Source organism: Plectropomus leopardus, chromosome 2 (assembly GCF_026936395.1).
Source record: "Plectropomus leopardus strain MGB_pleo_1.0 chromosome 2, ASM2693639v1, whole genome shotgun sequence".
NCBI lineage: Eukaryota > Metazoa > Chordata > Actinopteri > Perciformes > Serranidae > Plectropomus > Plectropomus leopardus.
In genome coordinates this window covers 26,633,844-26,653,781 of record NC_142177.1, presented here as the reverse complement: position 1 = coordinate 26,653,781, position 19,938 = coordinate 26,633,844, and the positions used below count along the sequence as shown (strand labels likewise).

General features: G+C 36.6%; 2 protein-coding genes across 6 annotated transcripts in view; one reads left to right on the top strand and one right to left on the bottom strand.

Annotated features, from left to right (window-relative positions):
* kcnab2a (potassium voltage-gated channel subfamily A regulatory beta subunit 2a) overlaps positions 1 to 4,260 on the top strand; it is a 111,863-nt gene extending 107,603 nt beyond the window's left edge. For all 4 annotated transcript variants that reach the window (XM_042506533.2, XM_088089425.1, XM_088089427.1 and 1 more), the window contains one exon: positions 1,583 to 4,260. In XM_042506533.2, coding sequence (XP_042362467.1) covers positions 1,583 to 1,672 — 90 coding nt within the window. In that variant the 3' untranslated portion in view covers positions 1,673 to 4,260. The remainder of the gene's footprint in view (positions 1 to 1,582) is intronic.
* A 2,091-nt stretch (positions 4,261 to 6,351) lies between these two features.
* The window catches only part of megf6b (multiple EGF-like-domains 6b), a 118,536-nt gene continuing 104,949 nt past the window's right edge, over positions 6,352 to 19,938 (bottom strand). For both annotated transcript variants that reach the window (XM_042506547.2, XM_088089416.1), the window contains 2 exons: positions 7,771 to 7,899; positions 6,352 to 7,471 (listed from right to left, as the gene is read on the bottom strand). In XM_042506547.2, coding sequence (XP_042362481.2) covers positions 7,410 to 7,471; positions 7,771 to 7,899 — 191 coding nt within the window. In that variant the 3' untranslated portion in view covers positions 6,352 to 7,409. The remainder of the gene's footprint in view (positions 7,472 to 7,770; positions 7,900 to 19,938) is intronic.

The window sequence follows — 19,938 nt, the reverse complement described above, 5'->3', positions numbered from 1 at the left end:
ATTTCAGTTTTGAAATGTTATGCTCACATTTCCCAAGGGCTCCGCAGTTTCCCTTTTAGTGGGAGCTTTTACATCACAGACCTCAAAACAGACCCACAGTCCCTCATCTTAGAAAAAAAGTCCATAAAAAACACTTTTTTCTTTTTTTTTTTTTTCAGTATTTATTTAATGTTTACACTGTGGGAAGAAAACAAATTATTTTCCATTTTCCACACAGGAATAGTTTTTATTAACAGTTTTTCCAGTTGCTTTGGTACATTTCTCGAATAATCCTTAACACTCACAGTCGGTGCATTTCCCAAAACAATTCGTATGAAAAGCTCCACACAATGATTACCTGCACAAGCCCATTACTTTATCAAAATCCCTTTAGTTTATCTCTCAAAAGAAATGTCAATGAGCATGTCTGTGTCTTCAGAATGAGAACGCCTCGTGTCGTCGTTTACAAACAAGATAACTCAAATGCCGAAACATTTTATCAGTATAACAGAGTACTCAAGTATTTTATAATGAAAACTGTTTTTGATGATCCTTACTATGTTAAATGTGCATATTTTTTTCCTTAATTTCCAAAAAGACAACATTCCTACGAAGCTGTTTACATTGCTGATGAAAAGGGATATTCCACTAAGTTTCCTGTTTTCCTGCAACCGTACATACTCTGATTAATATGCCCAAACATGTCGTTTATCACGTCAAAATTTAGAAAAGTGGAGCTGCTTGTCATTTTGATTCTTAGTGTCTGACTGGTACAAAAATGTCTGATAGAAATAAGTAGAAAATATGCTCGACAGATAACAACAGTTGGTTAAACCATTTTACATGAAATGACTTAAGACGAATTAAACTAAGAACTAAGAGTATTTATGAGAGAACCAGTTAAATATATTTTGATCATCGTGACATAAACAGACAGTAAACAGCAGACATAATCATGTGCAGGAATGTGCTAAAGCATTTGCAGTTTGTTTAAAGGAAACTGCTTTCATGATGTGCACAAGGGACTCGATGATGTGGAGGTTGACAAGTTTTAAAAATTTCACTTTTGAGCTTAGAGTAGAAAGTACCAAAGTCACTGAGAAAACCTGCTAATACGTCATGGCGAAATGAAATGGTTCATTAATTTTTAACGTGTTTCTGGATTCCTGTAAAAAGAAAACTACAGAAAAAATAACACTGGCAAGGGGTATTTCACTTGTTAATGAGTATTTCTACTCCAGTGACTGTAGTATATTTTGCTCATTTTACTTTTACTGGAGTTGAATTTCAAGGGGGGGACTTTTTCTCGTAATGGGCTTTTTTTTTTTGGCAGTTATACGTAAGTGACAGCGGCAAGCTGCTGTGCGAGGTCTATGGAAAGCTGTAGCTATAGCTTTGAGCTGCAGCCGTTTAACTTTGGGGTGAAAGCACCAACAGTCAACCCTGCAGTATTTTGGCAGTTTCGATATTGACGTATTGAGGTCAAAATATTGTGATATTTGATTATCTCCATATCGCCCAGTCCTGTGGTAATGATGTTCAAAACCAATGACAGTAAATGAGAGATGAACATTTTCACCATCTGTTCTCTCTTCTGTCGCAGGTTCTTCCAAAGTTGTCATCGTCCATCACACACGAGGTGGACAGCATCCTGGGGAACAAGCCGTACAGTAAAAAGGATTACCGCTCCTAACGCGCAGCACGGCTCCGCCCGGCAGGGCTGCACCCGGGCTGCAGCCGCAGCGCCCCACCTTTGCCTGATCCTCTGTTTGCTTGAGCTTTTACTGAGTGAGACCCTGGCGCATGAGTCTGGCCACACCAAGGCCACCCAGGGCACCTCATTTAGAGTTACAGGGATAAGATAAGAAAAGGGGGAAAAAATACAGTCACCTCCATGGGAAAGGAAAGGGAAGGAAGACAGAAGTGGAAGAGAGGTTAGGGATATGCGCTCATACTTAAATCAGTTATACATTCAATTCAGCTGAACGTATTTTAAAAACCGTAGAGAAAAATACCTTTTTAAAAAAATAAGCACACGCTTGCTTGGCAGCCAGATTTCTTTTGATTTTTTTAATTTGCTTTTATTTCTAAAACTGAATGCAACTAAAAGGAAGATTAAGTTCATACTGTACGAATATACGAGAATTACTCTGTTGCACATGTACCATAGCCATGCATTTGTTCCTTGGACGTTTACAAAACACCCGTGTACTTTACAAGTCCGTCAAGGTTTCTCTGAAAAACCTTTTGTCTGTGTTGTTGACATTGTCCGTGTACGAGCCTCCTCGCGGGGCTTTAACAATCAGCACTTTAGTATTGACAGTAGGTGTCGGAGGTAGTTCTTAGGAGGGGAGAGGATGGGTATTACACGTCTTATCTCACAGCCATTGCACTATAGAATCATATCTCCTCCTCCTCATCCTCCCTTTGTGTCTTCACTGGCGGTGGGTTTGTCCAGCCTCATGCTCCGGCTCTCCTGTTGAGTCAGGAGCATAGGCCGACGTGTCAGGGCAACTCGTCTGCCACTGAAGAAATTAGCTATTTATTCACCCCCAACGGTCGAAACTGCAGTCCCGTTCAATCAAATGCAGTGTCGTGCTTCACTGTGTCGCCCAGCCTCCGCTCGCCGCTCTCAGGCTGCAGCTTTACTGTGCAGGAAGTGGTCATATCAGCTCCGGCTCCACATGTCATGGAAACTTCTCCTTGATTGGATTCTGTTCATGTATTTTGCCTTATTTACAGTTGCATCAGACTGCGCTGTGGGTTTTGGCGTAGGCGAGCAGCTCGACAGCTGCCCCTTTGGCCGGCTGGTCTTGTGTCCCCAGTAAATACTGGAACACTGACTGGAGGAGGAGGCGGTGTGTTCAGTCAATCAGCAGGTGGCAGCAGCTCAGGGAACAGAGCAGGTGGTTTTAGTCGTGTGTTGGCGTGCACATGGTCTGGAGGTTGTATTTACTCGTCTGTCTTTCTTTCATGTGTGGACACTGGGCAGGACCAGTGACATCTTAGCGTGGCTTAAGCCAAAGATTTTCTTCTTCATCTCTGAGTGTTTCACTCTCACTTCCTGCAAGATTATAGAACTCATCTTGACGCATGTGCTGTCCGGCTTGTTATCTATCTACGGTATGGACTTTACTCCATATATATATATATATATATATCTCTTTACCTGACCACGCTGTTATACTCGCTAACAAATATGTCCTTCATATACAGAATGCAAAAGTACAGCTACACGCTTTAGGATCGGTAAGGTTCTTTTCAGATGACGTACGACCTGAGATGTGTCAGAAATATTACTGCAGAATTTGACACCGCCCTATATCATTGTTTCTCCTTTGGGTGCTCTCTTACTGTGATTAAAGCACAAGTGGATAGCATGTGATTCATCCTCCAAGCATGGACCCTCTTCAGCCAGCCCACAGTATGTTCCTACGGGACAAGCAAGGTGGCGCCACTCCGCTTACTAACACGTCGCGTAGCTAACGCATCTTTACTAACAGCTCATAGACTATTGATTCTTAGCAGAAAATAAACACATAATGAGAACTGTCGTATTAGTGCGAATGATGATGTGAATGAGAGTCAACGTGCGTCAACGTTACTGTGTGGCTGAGGCGTCTTTACTCCCTTCGAGGTGATTTTTGACAGCGACAAAGTGATTTAATGTCTCTGCTGTTGATCCTGTGTGTGTGTGTGTGTGTGTGTGTGTGTGTGTGTGTGTGTGTGTGTGTGTGTGTGTGTATGTGTAAGGGGGGGGGGGGCTAAACTAATCCCTTGCTTTAGCCTGTTGTATTAGTTGATCCCTGTACATGTTTGATTTGCCGTGTCCGAGTGTTTTCTCAAAATAAGAGAGAGAAAAAAAAAGCGAAGAGCATTTAGTTCATTTAGTCTGTGGAGTTACTGTGTCTTAATATTTTCATCTGCAGGGAGGCGGGGAGGACGTTTGAGACTTTGAGAGTTTGGGAAGTATGCTTATTTATACCAAATAAAAAAAATTAAAAAGTCACCTTCATATCTGTCTGATGAATATGTTAACGCCAGCAGCAGGCTAACTTAGCTTAGCATCAAGACTGAAGACAACCAGTCTGTCCCCCCGATCCACCAACTGTTCCTCTATAGCTCAATAATTTAACATGTTATAGACTGTCAAACTTTACAACATAAATATTCTTAATGGGTCCCTTTCTGAGAGAAGATGGCACATCTTAATTAGTGAGATTTATAATGAGTTTACGCTGTGCAGTTTTAGCCCTGACTCTCTACTGACAGTTTTTTTTTCTCAGATCAGAGGCAAATTGGCGCTTGTGAAGACGCAATTTTTTTATTTAATCCATATTTAACCATGTAAGTCCCATTGAGATCATGATCTGTGACCTGGCCAAGAAAACAGCATATGAAAAGTTGCAAACAATGATAAGCCCAATAAAACATAGGAGAAACATAGTAATGTGGAAATATTAAAATACCTATGCACAATGACAAATACGGATATAATGATAATAATAATAATAATAATAATAATAATAATAATAATGATAACAACAATATTCAGCAAAATTGGCAGAGAGACCAGTTCGCTTAGTTTTAGATTTTTTTTGGAGGCTATTCCAAGCTAGGGGTGCAGAGCACATAAAAGCTTTCTTTCCGAGCTCGTAGGCCTTAGAGATGCATCGCGGATGTCTGAGAGATGTCTAGCAGGATAAAAAGCTGGAAGTCTGCGATCCTGTAGTGTGAAATAAATAAAATTGACTTAACTTGAAATCAGCCAGCATGACAATGAGAAAGACTGCAAATCAACGCACAAACAGCTCGAGTCTCTAGCTTCTCGCGTACATCCACTTTTGGAGGACAGAACTCGTGTCTTGCGCCAGGTCTTCGTCTTGTCCCACATCATGTCTTGTGGGTTTTGTTGATTAAACATAGTTTTGAGAACAGACAGATGCGTCAGGAGGTTCCCAGTGAAATGTTTGTAATGTCAGACAACAGTAACGGTAGCAGTGACAGTGGTGTGCCATTAGAGGTGCCGGTCGGTTGACTGTGCGTAGAGCCAGATTCGTTCCACGCGGGTTGCACAGTAAACGCTGGGTCAGAATATGTTTTGTACGAAAAATGATGATATTAGTAAGAACTAAAATTCTGCGATTACTAAACTTAAGATACAAAAAATATTAAAATCTTCAAAAGACCAAAAACAAATGCTTTCTATTTAAAAAATGCGTGCACATCAGGCTGCGTGATGAGCATTTTTGTATATATACTTGTCTATACGCAACACGTGTTAATAGATGATACCTCAAGAGGGCGCACGACAGAGCTCAGGCTGTATGCTGCTGTCAGATGTGTGGGATGTAAACAACAGACATGGCAACACTCGAGGAGGTTACTGTCATGTTAATGCAGGGATCGAGCCAAAAAAGACGATATCGGTGGTACTTTAAGGCCTCTATAAATCAGGACAATGGGGAGTACGCATCTCTCGTGCTGCCAGTGTGAGAGATTGATGATGTGAAGCATCACGAGTGCTTCTGCATGTCAGCTTCAGTTCTACACTGCCCCTGCTGTTTATTTAATACTGCATCTCTCCTCCACAGTGTTAATTTTTGAGGACGCACAGCCGACGCGCCAAAGCAGTGCAGGGGACGCGTGGCAGCAATCATGCGTACGTGTAGTTAACAGCAAGTATCTATAGCGTAGGCGCGTGTCCCAGCCTTTGTCTGGTTCTCAGTCTTTATTCTAAGCCAAGTTAGCCGGCTGCTGGCGGACGCTTCTTATTTTGTTTACCTCTCATGAGTGCAAGCAAATAAGTGCATTTCCAAAATATCAAGCTCACCCTTTAAAAGGTATCGCTGTGCATTTAGTTTTTACCATCAGTGTTATTTCACGGCGTGCTGACCTGCCCGACAAAGATCTCGCGGTGTTCACAGGTTTCTGCACATTGTAGAAATAACAGGTTAATGTTTTGAGGCTGAAGTGTCGTCAGCTGGTGCCCTCACCTGTGTAGAGAAATTCATGCTTTAAGAGGTCCCAGTTTCTTCATGTTTGCTGTTCTGACACATTGAAGTGAAACCAGACCCACAGACTGGGGAGAGCATATTTAACAGAAGGTTCCAGGTTATACAGAGAATATATTTTTTATGTTTTAGCCTTTAATGCAGTAGAGAGAATAAAAAGAACTGTTTTTATTTTTTTCATCATGCTGCATTTTTCCTATCAGTATTGTATCGATCTTAAGACTGACAAAAAGAAGCAATTTCTTTGTGTTGTGTATGCACTATGAGGAATGCTCTGAAGTGAAAGCACCGGCGGGCTGACTTCACTCTGAAGATGATGTAGTGAGAGCCTGGTATCTCCTGTACATAGTTTGACCTTTGTATATATTTCTGGTTGTGATCACCTCTGCCTTTTCTCTTTTTGTTTTTTTAATTTTTTTTTGCAGGCGTTGCTATCTGCACTGTGCTTGAATCTGACTTTAGACAGGATGTACAGCTTTGATCTTCAATGAAAATGAAACAATGATAAAATAAGAATGGTAAAAAGAAAAAACCTATACGTGTCTGTCTTTATTGGCATTCATGTGTAAAATATCATTCTGGGTTGTTTACTGGACTGTGGATTTGGTCAAACAAAGGATGCATTTTAAACTTGCACTATATTTGATTGTATACAACGGTGTGAAATATAAATATGAAGCAATTTATACACAAAATCCCCAAAAAATATTTTAACTCTTAACCTTAAAGAAGGTGCAAACAAATATGACTCATATGGAACTGTAAAATTCCAGCTGTCCTAATACATAATTAGTCAACAGTAATGTGCTTTACCTTGATATTAAACTATAAAAGTCTGAAGATTATAAAAGTCATTGTTGTACTGCACAGTAAAGCACCATTGGACTGAAACAATACTTCATATTGTGCAGATTGAAAAACTTCATAGTACTGGCAAGTAATGAAATGTAGTTTCAAAAATGGCCTCAGCGGCAGAGGTTGCATCATTTCCAGCAGTTTCCTAACAGAGTTACATTTTATTTTATACACAGTACCTGCAAAAGGTATTTCAAGGACAAATATTAAACAAAAAATACAGAAAGTGCAGTAAATTCGACCACGATCTCCTGACACTGCACTCTGAGGATGATTTTAATCTTAAAGATTAAAACGTTTGTCGCTCCACTCCGACTGCAACAAAAGGACCACTGTGGCTCGGACAGTTCGAAGGACACTTTGGTATTCATAAAAAAACAGTGTGGTCCAGCTCACTCCAAACATGAAACTGCAGTTCTCATCAGAGAGTCTTTGTTTCCATTAAGGTCCTGCAGCTGCCTGCTACAACGTCCTGTCGCAGGAGTTCATCCACTCGAGTCTCTTCAGTAAAAGTGGTGGATCTTTCCCAGGTGGTTGGATGCTTCCAGTTGGATGTTGGTGCTATAACGAGTTGTCGTGCTGCTTGTCTCCTCTGCTGCTGTAGGTGAGGCGTGGAGGTCCACCTGAGGAAAAACACAACTGTGAGTCCACCTCAACACACACACACACACGTTCATGTTTGATCAGAACAAAGACGACACCAAGCAGAAATGCTGCCTCTGCAGGAACTGAACGCTGTCAGCACTTTAACAACTTATTTACTCCTATTTCACAAAGTCAGCCAAACTGTCACTTCTGTTCTGACTCAAAACTCAGCAAAGCTCGTTACCTGACGTCCTTGTTGATGTAATGAAGGCTAAGTTAACTGGTAAGTCAGCAGGGACAAATGTGTGTCAGTCATCGTAGTTCGTCGTTACTGTACCTTCTTGACAGGAGAGTCCGATCCAGCTGTGCAGGCAGGTACAGCGACCGTTGCGTCGGTCGCACTGCGACCCATTGTCACACTCACATGTCTCCGCACAGTCTGGCCCGTAACGATTTGCTCTGCAATCTAATAACACAAATACACAAGTAGAATAAAACTACATAGAGGGGTACAAATAAATTCCCTTTTGAGCCAAAAACAAAAAAAATGTATTAAATCAATACAACTCTCATGACTGACAGGAAGGTACAAGAACAGTGGACACTGAAATTTTCTGTGATGTATGACTTTTTCAAACGCACAGCTGTTACTTTTTTATTATTATTTTAACGTTATACGAAGCTATGACTTTTTTTAGACAATTTGTTTACACTACACTATGAAAATGTTATGATACGACATACTATGCTATGACATATTGTGATAATTTGAAAAACAAACTATACTATAAGATTTCAATGACATTTTTGAGGACAAAATATTCTATGGTATTTAAAACATTTTTGACAACATACTTTACTACAATGTTTTGTGAAATTTTAACATACATACTATATTGTAGTGTTTTTCTGACTTTTTTCATCACAACCTGTACTATAACGTTTTGGGGATATTTTAAACGACAGACTACACAATGACCTATTTGTGATATTTTTAACAACATTGATGGTTTTTGATACTTTTAACAACATACTGGACTGTGAAATTTTAATGTTTTTTTTTTTAACAAGGACTATACTATGACGTTTATATGCCTTGTTTGACAACACACTGTATCATCATGGATGTAGGATACTTTAATGATATACTATAGTATGACCATTTCATGATACTTTTAACAACATACTGTACTGTGACATTTTGTGAGTTTTTGCGACATACTATATAACCAAATTTTCATAAAATAGACGTACTCTACAGACTTTTGGGTATTTTTGCACGGCATACTATCATGTGGCTTTTTTCATGATTTTGGACGACATGCTATAGTATGACATCATGATTTTTGAGGACATGTTATGGTATGACTTCTCACGATTTTGGATGACATGTTGCAGAATTGCTTCATTTTCCGATTTTGGACTACATGCTGAATGATGATGTTTTTGGCCTTTTTTTTCTAAATTGTGTACTATGACGTATCTCTACAAGCTATGATATGTCATTTTCAGCCATTGTCTTGACATGTTAAAATCTGGCGTTTTTCTACGTACTATACTATAGCATTTTCTGAAATGTCTTGGACATGCTAAATTATGATGTTTGGGGCCTTTTTTCAACATTGTATACTATGACGAGTCTCTACAAGTTATAATATGTCGTTATCAGGCGTTTTTATGACGTCAAAATTTAACGTTTTTCGACATGCCAAACAATGGGCTTTTTCTGCCATTTTTTTGGCATGCTAAATGATGATGTTTTTGGCCTTTGTTTCCACTTTGTATGCTATCATGTGTCTCTATATTCTATAATATGTGATTTTCAGCCATTTTCATGACATAGCAGAACTTTTTTGACAAACTATACTATGGTGTTTTTTGTCATTTTTTCGACATGCTAAAGTATGACAATTTTGGCCTATTTTTTGACAATGTATACTATGATATGTCTCTACAAGCTACAAATTGTAGTTTTCAGGTACTTCTTTGACATGTCAACATTTATGTTTTTCGACATACTATGTACTATAGCATTTTCAGTCTTTTTTTTCACACTTAAGTATGACATTTTTATGTCAAGATTTATGTTACTATAAACTATGGCATTTTGGGTCATTTTTTTGACATGCTAAATTATTTTTGGTCTCTTCTGGTCTTTTTTTTTTACACTTTGTATACTTTGACGCTTCTCTATAAGGTGTAATATGTCATTTCAACCATTTTTTGACATGCTAAATTATAATGTATTTTGGCCTTTTTATCTACTTTGTACACTATGACAAGTTTCTATAAGCTGTAATATGTCGTTTTCAGCCATTTTTATGACGTCAAAATTTTATGTTTTTCGATATACTAGACTGTAGCATTTTCGGTCATTTTTTCGACATGCTAAGTCATGACATTTTTGGCCTTTTTTTCCCACATTGTATACTATGATGTGTCTCTACAAGCTTTAATGTGTCGTTTTCAGCTACTTTTTTTTTTTGATTTTGAACAACATGCTATAGTATGACTTTTTATTCATTATATTGGACGACATTCTATGGTATGGCTTATTCATGTGATTTGGAAAGCATGCTAAAGTATGACTTTATTTCATGATTTTGGACGACGTGCTATAGTATAACTTTTTTCGTGATTTTGGACAACATGGTATGGTATGACTTTTTTTATGGTTTTTGATGACATGCTATTGTATGACTTTTACAGGTACATCATTGAAAGGATCACTTCCTGGTTTGGGAGCTGCAAGGCCTGCGAACAACAGCAACAGGATGGTAAGGACAGCTGTAAGAATCACTGGTGGCCCTCTCCCCCTCCTAATGGAGATCTACCAACAGTGCTGCGTTCACAGAGCCACCTCTATCATTAAGGACCTTCACCCTTATTCTCCCTCCTGCTGTCTGGAAACAGCTTCTTCAAAAAAAGGCCAAAATCCTGATTATTTAAATGGCCAACAGGGAAATAGTATGTCGAAGAAAAGTACAATTTTGACTGCTCCTAAAAACAGCTGAAAACCACATAGAATACCTTGTATAGAGGCAACATAGTATACAAAGTGGGAATAAAGGCCAAACAAGGCCGAAAAACTCAAAATTTAGCATGTCCAAAAAATGACCAAAAGGGCAATACTATAGTATGTCAAAAAAAAGTAAAATTTTGACTGTGCCTATAAACAGATGAAAACGACATAGGACAACTTGTAGAGACGCATCATGCTATACAAAGTAGGAATAGAGGCCAAAATACTCGTAATTTAGCATATCAAAAAATAGCAGAAAAGGCAATAGTATATTATGGTGAAAAAAGAAAAATTTTGACTGCTCCTGAAAATGGCTAAAAACCACATAAATTAGCTGGTAGAGGTGCGTCGTACCATACAAAGTGGTAAAAAAAGGGCCAAAAAACACATAATTTGACATGGAGATAAAATGACCGAAAATGCGAGGCAAAAACAGAAAGATATAACCAGCTGAAAAACACATTAAACCATGTTGAATACTCTTCAAAGCCACGCCATAGCATAGAAAGTTGCAAAAATGGCCAAAAACACCATAATTTGGTATGTCTAAAAAATGATCGAAGATGCAAGGCTATAGTATGGCAAAAATGTCAAAATATGACATGTCCCAAAAACAGCTGAAAACCACATAAAAGCATGTTAAATAGCCTTCTCAGACATGTCATAGCATACAAAATGTGCAGAAAAGGCCCAAAACACAATAATTTGGCATGTGGAAAAAATGATCGAAAATGCAAGGCTATAGTATGGCAAAAATGTCAAAATATGGCAAGTCCCAAAAACAGCTGAAAACCACATTAAAGGACATTAAATAGCCTTCTAAGAAATTCCATAGCATAGAAATGTGCAAGAAAAGGCCAAAAACACAATCATTTGGCATGTGGAAAAAATGACCAAAGATGCAAGGCTATAGTATAGCAAAAATGTCAAAATATGACATGTCCCAAAAACAGCTGAAAACCACATAAAACCACGTTAAATAGCCTTCTAAAACATGCCATAGCATAGAAATCTGCAAAAAAGGCCAAAAACACAATAATTTGGCATGTGGACAAAATGACCAAAGATGCAAGGCTATAGTATGGCAAAAATGTCAAAATATGACATGTCCTAAAAATAGCTGAAAACCAAATTAAACCATTTTAAATAGCCTTCTAAAACATGCCATAGCATAGAAAGTTGCAAAAAAGGCCAAAAACACAATAATTTGGCATGTGGAAAAAATGACCGAAAAAGCAAGGCTATAGTATGGCAAAAATTTCAAAATATGACATGTCCCAAAAACAGCTGAAAACCACATTAAACCATCTTAAATAGCCTTCTAAGACATGCCATAGCATAGAAATGTGCAAAAAAAAGGCCAAAAACACAATAATTTGGCATGTGGAAAAAATGATCGAAGATGCAAGACTATAGTATGGCAAAAATGTTAAAATATGACATGTCCCAAAAACAGCTGAAAACCACATAAAAGCACGTTAAATAGCCTTCTAAGACATGTCATAGCATAGAAATGTGCAGAAAAGGCCAAAAACACAATAATTTGGCATGTGTAAAAAATGACCAAAGATGCAAGGCTATAGTATGGCAAAAATGTCAAGATATGACATGTCCCAAAAACAAATGAAAACCACATTAAAGGACATTAAATAGCCTTCTAAGACATGCCATAGCATGGAAATGTACAAAAAAGGCCAAAAACACAATAATTTGGCATGTGGAAAAAATGATCGAAAATGCAAGGCTATAGTATGGCAAAAATGTCAAAATATGACCTGTTCTAAAAGTAGCTGAAAACCAAATTAAACCCTCTTAAATAGCCTTCTAAGACGCACCATAGCATAGAAAGTTGCAAAAAGGACCATAAACACAATAATTTGGCATGTGGAAAAAATGACCAAGAATGCAAGGCTATAGTATGGCAAAAATGTCAAAATATGACATGTCCCAAAAACAGCTGAAAACCACATTAAAGGACATTAAATAGCCTTCTAAGACATGCCATAGCATGGAAATGTACAAAAAAGGCCAAAAACACAATAATTTGGCATGTGGAAAAAATTATCGAAGATGCAAGGCTATAGTATGGCAAAAATGTCAAAATATGACCTGTTCTAAAAGCAGCTGAAAACCAAATTAAACCCTCTTAAATAGCCTTCTAAGACGCACCATAGCATAGAAAGTTGCAAAAAGGACCATAAACACAATAATTTGGCATGTGGAAAAAATGACCAAAGATGCAAGGCTATAGTATGGCAAAAATGTCAAAATATGACAAGTCCCAAAAACAGCTGAAAACCACATTAAAGGACATTAAATAGCCTTCTAAGAAATGCCATAGCATAGAAATGTGCAAAAAAAGGCCAAAAACACAATAATTTGGCATGTGGAAAAAATGACCAAAGATGCAAGGCTATAGTATAGCAAAAATGTCAAAATATGACATGTCCCAAAAACAGCTGAAAACCACATAAAACCACGTTAAATAGCCTTCTAAAACATGCCATAGCATAGAAATCTGCAAAAAAGGCCAAAAACACAATAATTTGGCATGTGGACAAAATGACCAAAGATGCAAGGCTATAGTATGGCAAAAATGTCAAAATATGACATGTCCTAAAAATAGCTGAAAACCAAATTAAACCATTTTAAATAGCCTTCTAAAACATGCCATAGCATAGAAAGTTGCAAAAAAGGCCAAAAACACAATAATTTGGCATGTGGAAAAAATGACCGAAAAAGCAAGGCTATAGTATGGCAAAAATGTCAAAATATGACATGTCCTAAAAATAGCTGAAAACCAAATTAAACCCTCTTAAATAGCCTTCTAAGACGCACCATAGCATAGAAAGTTGCAAAAAGGACCAAAAACACCATAATTTAGTATGTCTAAAAAATGATCGAAGATGCAAGGCTATAGTATGGCAAAAATGTCAAGATACGACATGTTCCAAAAACAGCTGAAAACCACATTAAAGGATATTAAATAGTCTTCTAAGATATGCCATAGCATAGAAATGTGCAAAAAAAGGCCAAAAACACAAATAATTGGCATGTGGAAAAAATGATAGAAAATGCAAGGCTATAGTATGGCAAAAATGTCAAAATATGACCTGTTCTAAAAGTAGCTGAAAACCAAATTAAACCCTCTTAAATAGCCTTCTAAGACGCACCATAGCATAGAAAGTTGCAAAAAGGACCATAAACACAATAATTTGGCATGTGGAAAAAATGACCAAAGATGCAAGGCTATAGTATGGCAAAAATGTCAAAATATGACAAGTCCCAAAAACAGCTGAAAACCACATTAAAGGACATTAAATAGCCTTCTAAGAAATGCCATAGCAAAGAAATGTGCAAAAAAGGCCAAAAACAAAATAATTTGGCATGTGGACAAAATGACCAAAGATGCAAGGCTATAGTATGGCAAAAATGTCAAAATATGACATGTCCCCAAAACAGCTGAAAACCACATTAAAGGACATTAAATAGCCTTCTAAGACATGCCACAGCATAGAAATGTGCAAAAAAGGCCAAAAACACAATACTTTGGCATGTGGAAAAAATGATCGAAAATGCAAGGCTATAGTATGGCAAAACTTTCAAAAGATGACATTTCCCAAAAACAGCTGAAAACAACATAAAACCACGTTAAATAGCCTTCTAAGACATGTCATAGCATAGAAATGTGCAAAAAAGGCCAAAAACACAATAATTTGACATGTTGAAAAAATGACCAAAGATGCAAGGCTATAGTATAGCAAAAATGTCAAAGTATTACATGTCCCAAAAACAGCTGAAAACCACATTAAAGGACATTAAATAGCCTTCTAAGAAATGCCATAGCATAGAAATGTGCAAAAAAGGCCAAAAACACAATAATTTGGCATGTGGACAAAATGACCAATGATGCAAGGCTATAGTATGGCAAAAATGTCAAAATATTACATGTCCTAAAAATAGCTGAAAACCAAATTAAACCATCTTAAATAGCCTTCTAAGACATGCCATAGCACAGAAATGTGCAAAAAAAGGCCAAAAACACAATAATTTGGCATGTGGAAAAAATGATCGAAAATGCAAGGCTATAGTATGGCAAAAATTTCAAAAGGTGACATTTCCCAAAAACAGCTGAAAACAACATAAAACCACATTAAATAGCCTTCTAAGACATGTCACAGCATAGAAATGTGCAGAAAAGGCCAAAAACACAATAATTTGGCATGTGGACAAAATGACCAATGATGCAAGGCTATAGTATGGCAAAAATGTCAAAATATGACATGTCCCAAAAACAGCTGAAAACCACATGAAACCACGTTAAATAGCCTTCTAAGACATGTCATAGCATAGAAATGTGCAAAAAAGGCCAAAAACACAATAATTTAGTATGTCTAAAAAATGATCGAAGATGCAAGGCTATAGTACGGCAAAAATGTCAAGATACGACATGTTCCAAAAACAGCTGAAAACCACATTAAAGGATATTAAATAGCCTTCTAAGATATGCCATAGTATAGAAATGTGCAAAAAAAGGCCCAAAACACAAATAATTGGCATGTGGAAAAAATGATAGAAAATGCAAGGCTATAGTATGGCAAAAATGTCAAAATATGACCTGTTCTAAAAATAACTGAAAACCAAATTAAACCCTCTTAAATACCCTTCTAAGACGCACCATAGCATAGAAAGTTGCAAAAAGGACCATAAACACAATAATTTGGCATGTGGAAAAAATGACCAAAGATGCAAGGCTATAGTATGGCAAAAATGTCAAAATATGACAAGTCCCAAAAACAGCTGAAAACCACATTAAAGGACATTAAATAGCCTTCTAAGAAATGCCATAGCAAAGAAATGTGCAAAAAAGGCCAAAAACACAATAATTTGGCATGTGGACAAAATGACCAATGATGCAAGGCTATAGTATGGCAAAAATGTCAAAACATGACCTGTTCTAAAAATAACTGAAAACCAAATTAAACCCTCTTAAATAGCCTTCTAAAACGCACCATAGCATAGAAAGTTGCAAACAGGACCATAAACACAATAATTTGGCTTGTGGAAAAAATGACCAAAGATGCAAGGCTATAGTATAGCAAAAATGTCAAAATATGACATGTCCCAAAAACAGCTGAAAACCACATAAAACCACGTTAAATAGCCTTCTAAAACATGCCATAGCATAGAAATCTGCAAAAAAGGCCAAAAACACAATAATTTGGCATGTGGAAAAAATGACCAAAGATGCAAGGCTATAGTATGGCAAAAATGTCAAAATATGACATGTCCTAAAAATAGCTGAAAACCAAATTAAACCATTTTAAATAGCCTTCTAAAACATGCCATAGCATAGAAAGTTGCAAAAAAGGCCAAAAACACAATAATTTGGCATGTGGAAAAAATGACCGAAAAAGCAAGGCTATAGTATGGCAAAAATTTCAAAATATGACATGTCCCAAAAACAGCTGAAAACCACATAAAACCACGTTAAATAGCCTTCTAAAACATGCCATAGCATAGAAATGTGCAAAAAAGGCCAAAAACACAATAATTTGGCATGTGGAAAAAATGATCGAAGATGCAAGGCTATAGTATGGCAAAAATGTCAAAATATGATATGTCCTAAAAATAGCTGAAAACCAAATTAAACCCTCTTAAATAGCCTTCTAAGACATGCCATAGCATACAAATGTGCAAAAAAAGGCCAAAAACACAATAATTTGGCATGTGGAAAAAATGATCGAAGATGCAAGGCTATAGTATGGCAAAAATGTCAAAATATGACATGTCCCAAAAACAGCTGAAAACCACATAAAACCACGTTAAATAGCCTTCTAAAACATGCCATAGCATAGAAATCTGCAAAAAAAGGCCAAAAACACAATAATTTGGCATGTGGAAAAAATGATCGAAGATGCAAGGCTATAGTATGGCAAAAATGTCAAAATATGACATGTCCCAAAAACAGCTGAAAACCACATGAAACCACGTTAAATAGCCTTCTAAGACATGTCATAGCATAGAAATGTGCAAAAAAGGCCAAAAACACAATAATTTGGCATGTGGAAAAAATGATCGAAGATGCAAGGCTATAGTATGGCAAAAATGTCAAAATATGACAAGTCCCAAAAACAGCTGAAAACCACATTAAAGGACATTAAATAGCCTTCTAAGAAATGCCATAGCACAGAAATGTGCAAAAAAGGCCATAAACACAATAATTTGGTATGTGGACAAAATGACCAATGATGCAAGGCTATAGTATGGCAAAAATGTCAAAATATGACCTGTTCTAAAACTAACTGAAAACCAAATTAAACCCTCTTAAATAGCCTTCTAAGACGCACCATAGCATAGAAAGTTGCAAAAAGGACCATAAACACAATAATTTGGCATGTGGAAAAAATGACCAAAGATGCAAGGCTATAGTATAGCAAAAATGTCAAAATATGACATGTCCCAAAAACAGCTGAAAACCACATAAAACCACGTTAAATAGCCTTCTAAAACATGCCATAGCATAGAAATCTGCAAAAAAGGCCAAAATCACAATAATTTGGCATGTGGAAAAAATGATCGAAGATGCAAGGCTATAGTATGGCAAAAATGTCAAAATATGACATGTCCCAAAAACAGCTGAAAACCACATGAAACCACGTTAAATAGCCTTCTAAGACATGTCATAGCATAGAAATGTGCAAAAAAGGCCAAAAACACAATAATTTGGCATGTGGAAAAAATGACCGAAAAAGCAAGGCTATAGTATGGCAAAAATGTCAAAATATGACCTGTTCTAAAAGTAGCTGAAAACCAAATTAAACCCTCTTAAATAGCCTTCTAAGAAATGCCATAGCATAGAAATGTGCAAAAAAGGCCAAAAACACAATAATTTGGTATGTCTAAAAATGATTGAAGATGCAAGGCTATAGTATGGCAAAAATGTCAAAATATGACATGTCCCAAAAACAGCTGAAAACCACATAAAACCACGTTAAATAGCCTTCTAAAACATGCCATAGCATAGAAATCTGCAAAAAAAGGCCAAAAACACAATAATTTGGCATGTGGAAAAAATGATCGAAGATGCAAGGCTATAGTATGGCAAAAATGTCAAAATATGACCTGTTCTAAAAATAACTGAAAACCAAATTAAACCCTCTTAAATAGCCTTCTAAGACGCACCATAGCATAGAAAGTTGCAAAAAGGACCATAAACACAATAATTTGGCATGTGGAAAAAATGACCAAAGATGCAAGGCTATAGTATGGCAAAAATGTCAAAATATGACAAGTCCCAAAAACAGCTGAAAACCACATTAAAGGACATTAATTAGCCTTCTAAGAAATGCCATAGCATACAAATGTGCAAAAAAAGGCCAAAAACACAATAATTTGGCATGTGGAAAAAATGACCAAAGATGCAAGGCTATAGTATGGCAAAAATGTCAAAATATGACCTGTTCTAAAAATAACTGAAAACCAAATTAAACCCTCTTAAATCGCCTTCTAAGACGCACCATAGCATAGAAAGTTGCAAAAAGGACCAAAAACACAATAATTTGGCATGTGGAAAAAATGACCAAAGATGCAAGGCTATAGTATGGCAAAAATGTCAAAATATGACATGTCCCAAAAACAGCTGAAATCACATTAAAGGACATTAAATAGCCTTCTAAGACGCATCATAGCATAGAAAGTTGCAAAAAGGACCATAAACACAATAATTTGGCATGTGGAAAAAATGACCAAAGATGCAAGGCTATAGTATGGCAAAAATGTCAAAATATGTCATGTCCTAAAAATAGCTGAAAACCAAATTAAACCATTTTAAATAGCCTTCTAAAACATGCCATAGCATAGAAATGTGCAAAAAAGGCCAAAAACACAATAATTTGGCATGTGGAAAAAATGACCGAAAAAGCAAGGCTATAGTATGGCAAAAATGTCAAAATATGATATGTCCTAAAAATAGCTGAAAACTAAATTAAACCCTCTTAAATAGCCTTCTAAGACGCACCATAGCATAGAAAGTTGCAAAAAGGACCATAAACACAATAATTTGGCATGTGGAAAAAATGATCGAAGATGCAAGGCTATAGTATGGCAAAAATGTCAAAATATGACATGTCCTAAAAATAGCTGAAAACCAAATTAAACCATCTTAAATAGCCTTCTAAGACATGCCATAGCAAAGAAAGTTGTAAAAAGAACCAAAACCACAATAATTTGGCATGTGGAAAAAATGACCGAAAAAGCAAGGCTATAGTATGGCAAAAATGTCAAAATATGACATATCCCAAAAACAGCTGAAAACCACATGAAACCACATTAAATACCCTTCTAAGACATGCCATAGCATAGAAATGTATAAAAAGGGCCAAACACACAATAATTTGGCATGTTGAAAAAATGATCGAAGATGCAAGGCTATAGTATGGCAAAAATGTCAAAATATGACATGTCCTAAAAATAGCTGAAAACCTCATTAAACCATCTTAAACAGCCTTCTAAGACGCACCATAGCATAGAAAGTTGCAAAAAGGACCATAAACACAATAATTTGGCATGTGGAAAAAATGACCAAAGATGCAAGGCTATAGTATGGCAAAAATGTCAAAATATGACATGTCCCAAAAACAGCTGAAATCACATTAAAGGACATTAAATAGCCTCCTAAGACATGCCATAGCATAGAAATCTGCAAAAAAAAGGCCAAAAACACAATAATTTGACATGTAGAAAAATTGACCGAAGATGCAAGGCTATAGTATGGCAAAAATGTCAAAATATGACATATCCCAAAAACAGCTGAAATCACATTAAAGGACATTAAATAGCCTTCTAAGACGCACCATAGCATAGAAAGTTGCAAAAAGGACCATAAACACAATAATTTGGCATGTGGAAAAAATGACCAAAGATGCAAGGCTATAGTATGGCAAAAATGTCAAAATATGACATGTCCTAAAAATAGCTGAAAACCAAATTAAACCATTTTAAATAGCCTTCTAAAACATGCCATAGCATAGAAATGTGCAAAAAAGGCCAAAAACACAATAATTTGGCATGTGGAAAAAATGACCGAAAAAGCAAGGCTATAGTATGGCAAAAATGTCAAAATATGATATGTCCTAAAAATAGCTGAAAACCAAATTAAACCATTTTAAATAGCCTTCTAAAACATGCCATAGCATAGAAATGTGCAAAAAAGGCCAAAAACACAATAATTTGGCATGTGGAAAAAATGACCGAAAAAGCAAGGCTATAGTATGGCAAAAATGTCAAAATATGATATGTCCTAAAAATAGCTGAAAACTAAATTAAACCCTCTTAAATAGCCTTCTAAAACATGCCATAGCATTGAAATGTGCAAAAAAAGGCCAAAAACACAATAATTTGGCATGTGGAAAAAATGATCGAAGATGCAAGGCTATAGTATGGCAAAAATGTCAAAATATGACATGTCCTTAAAATAGCTGA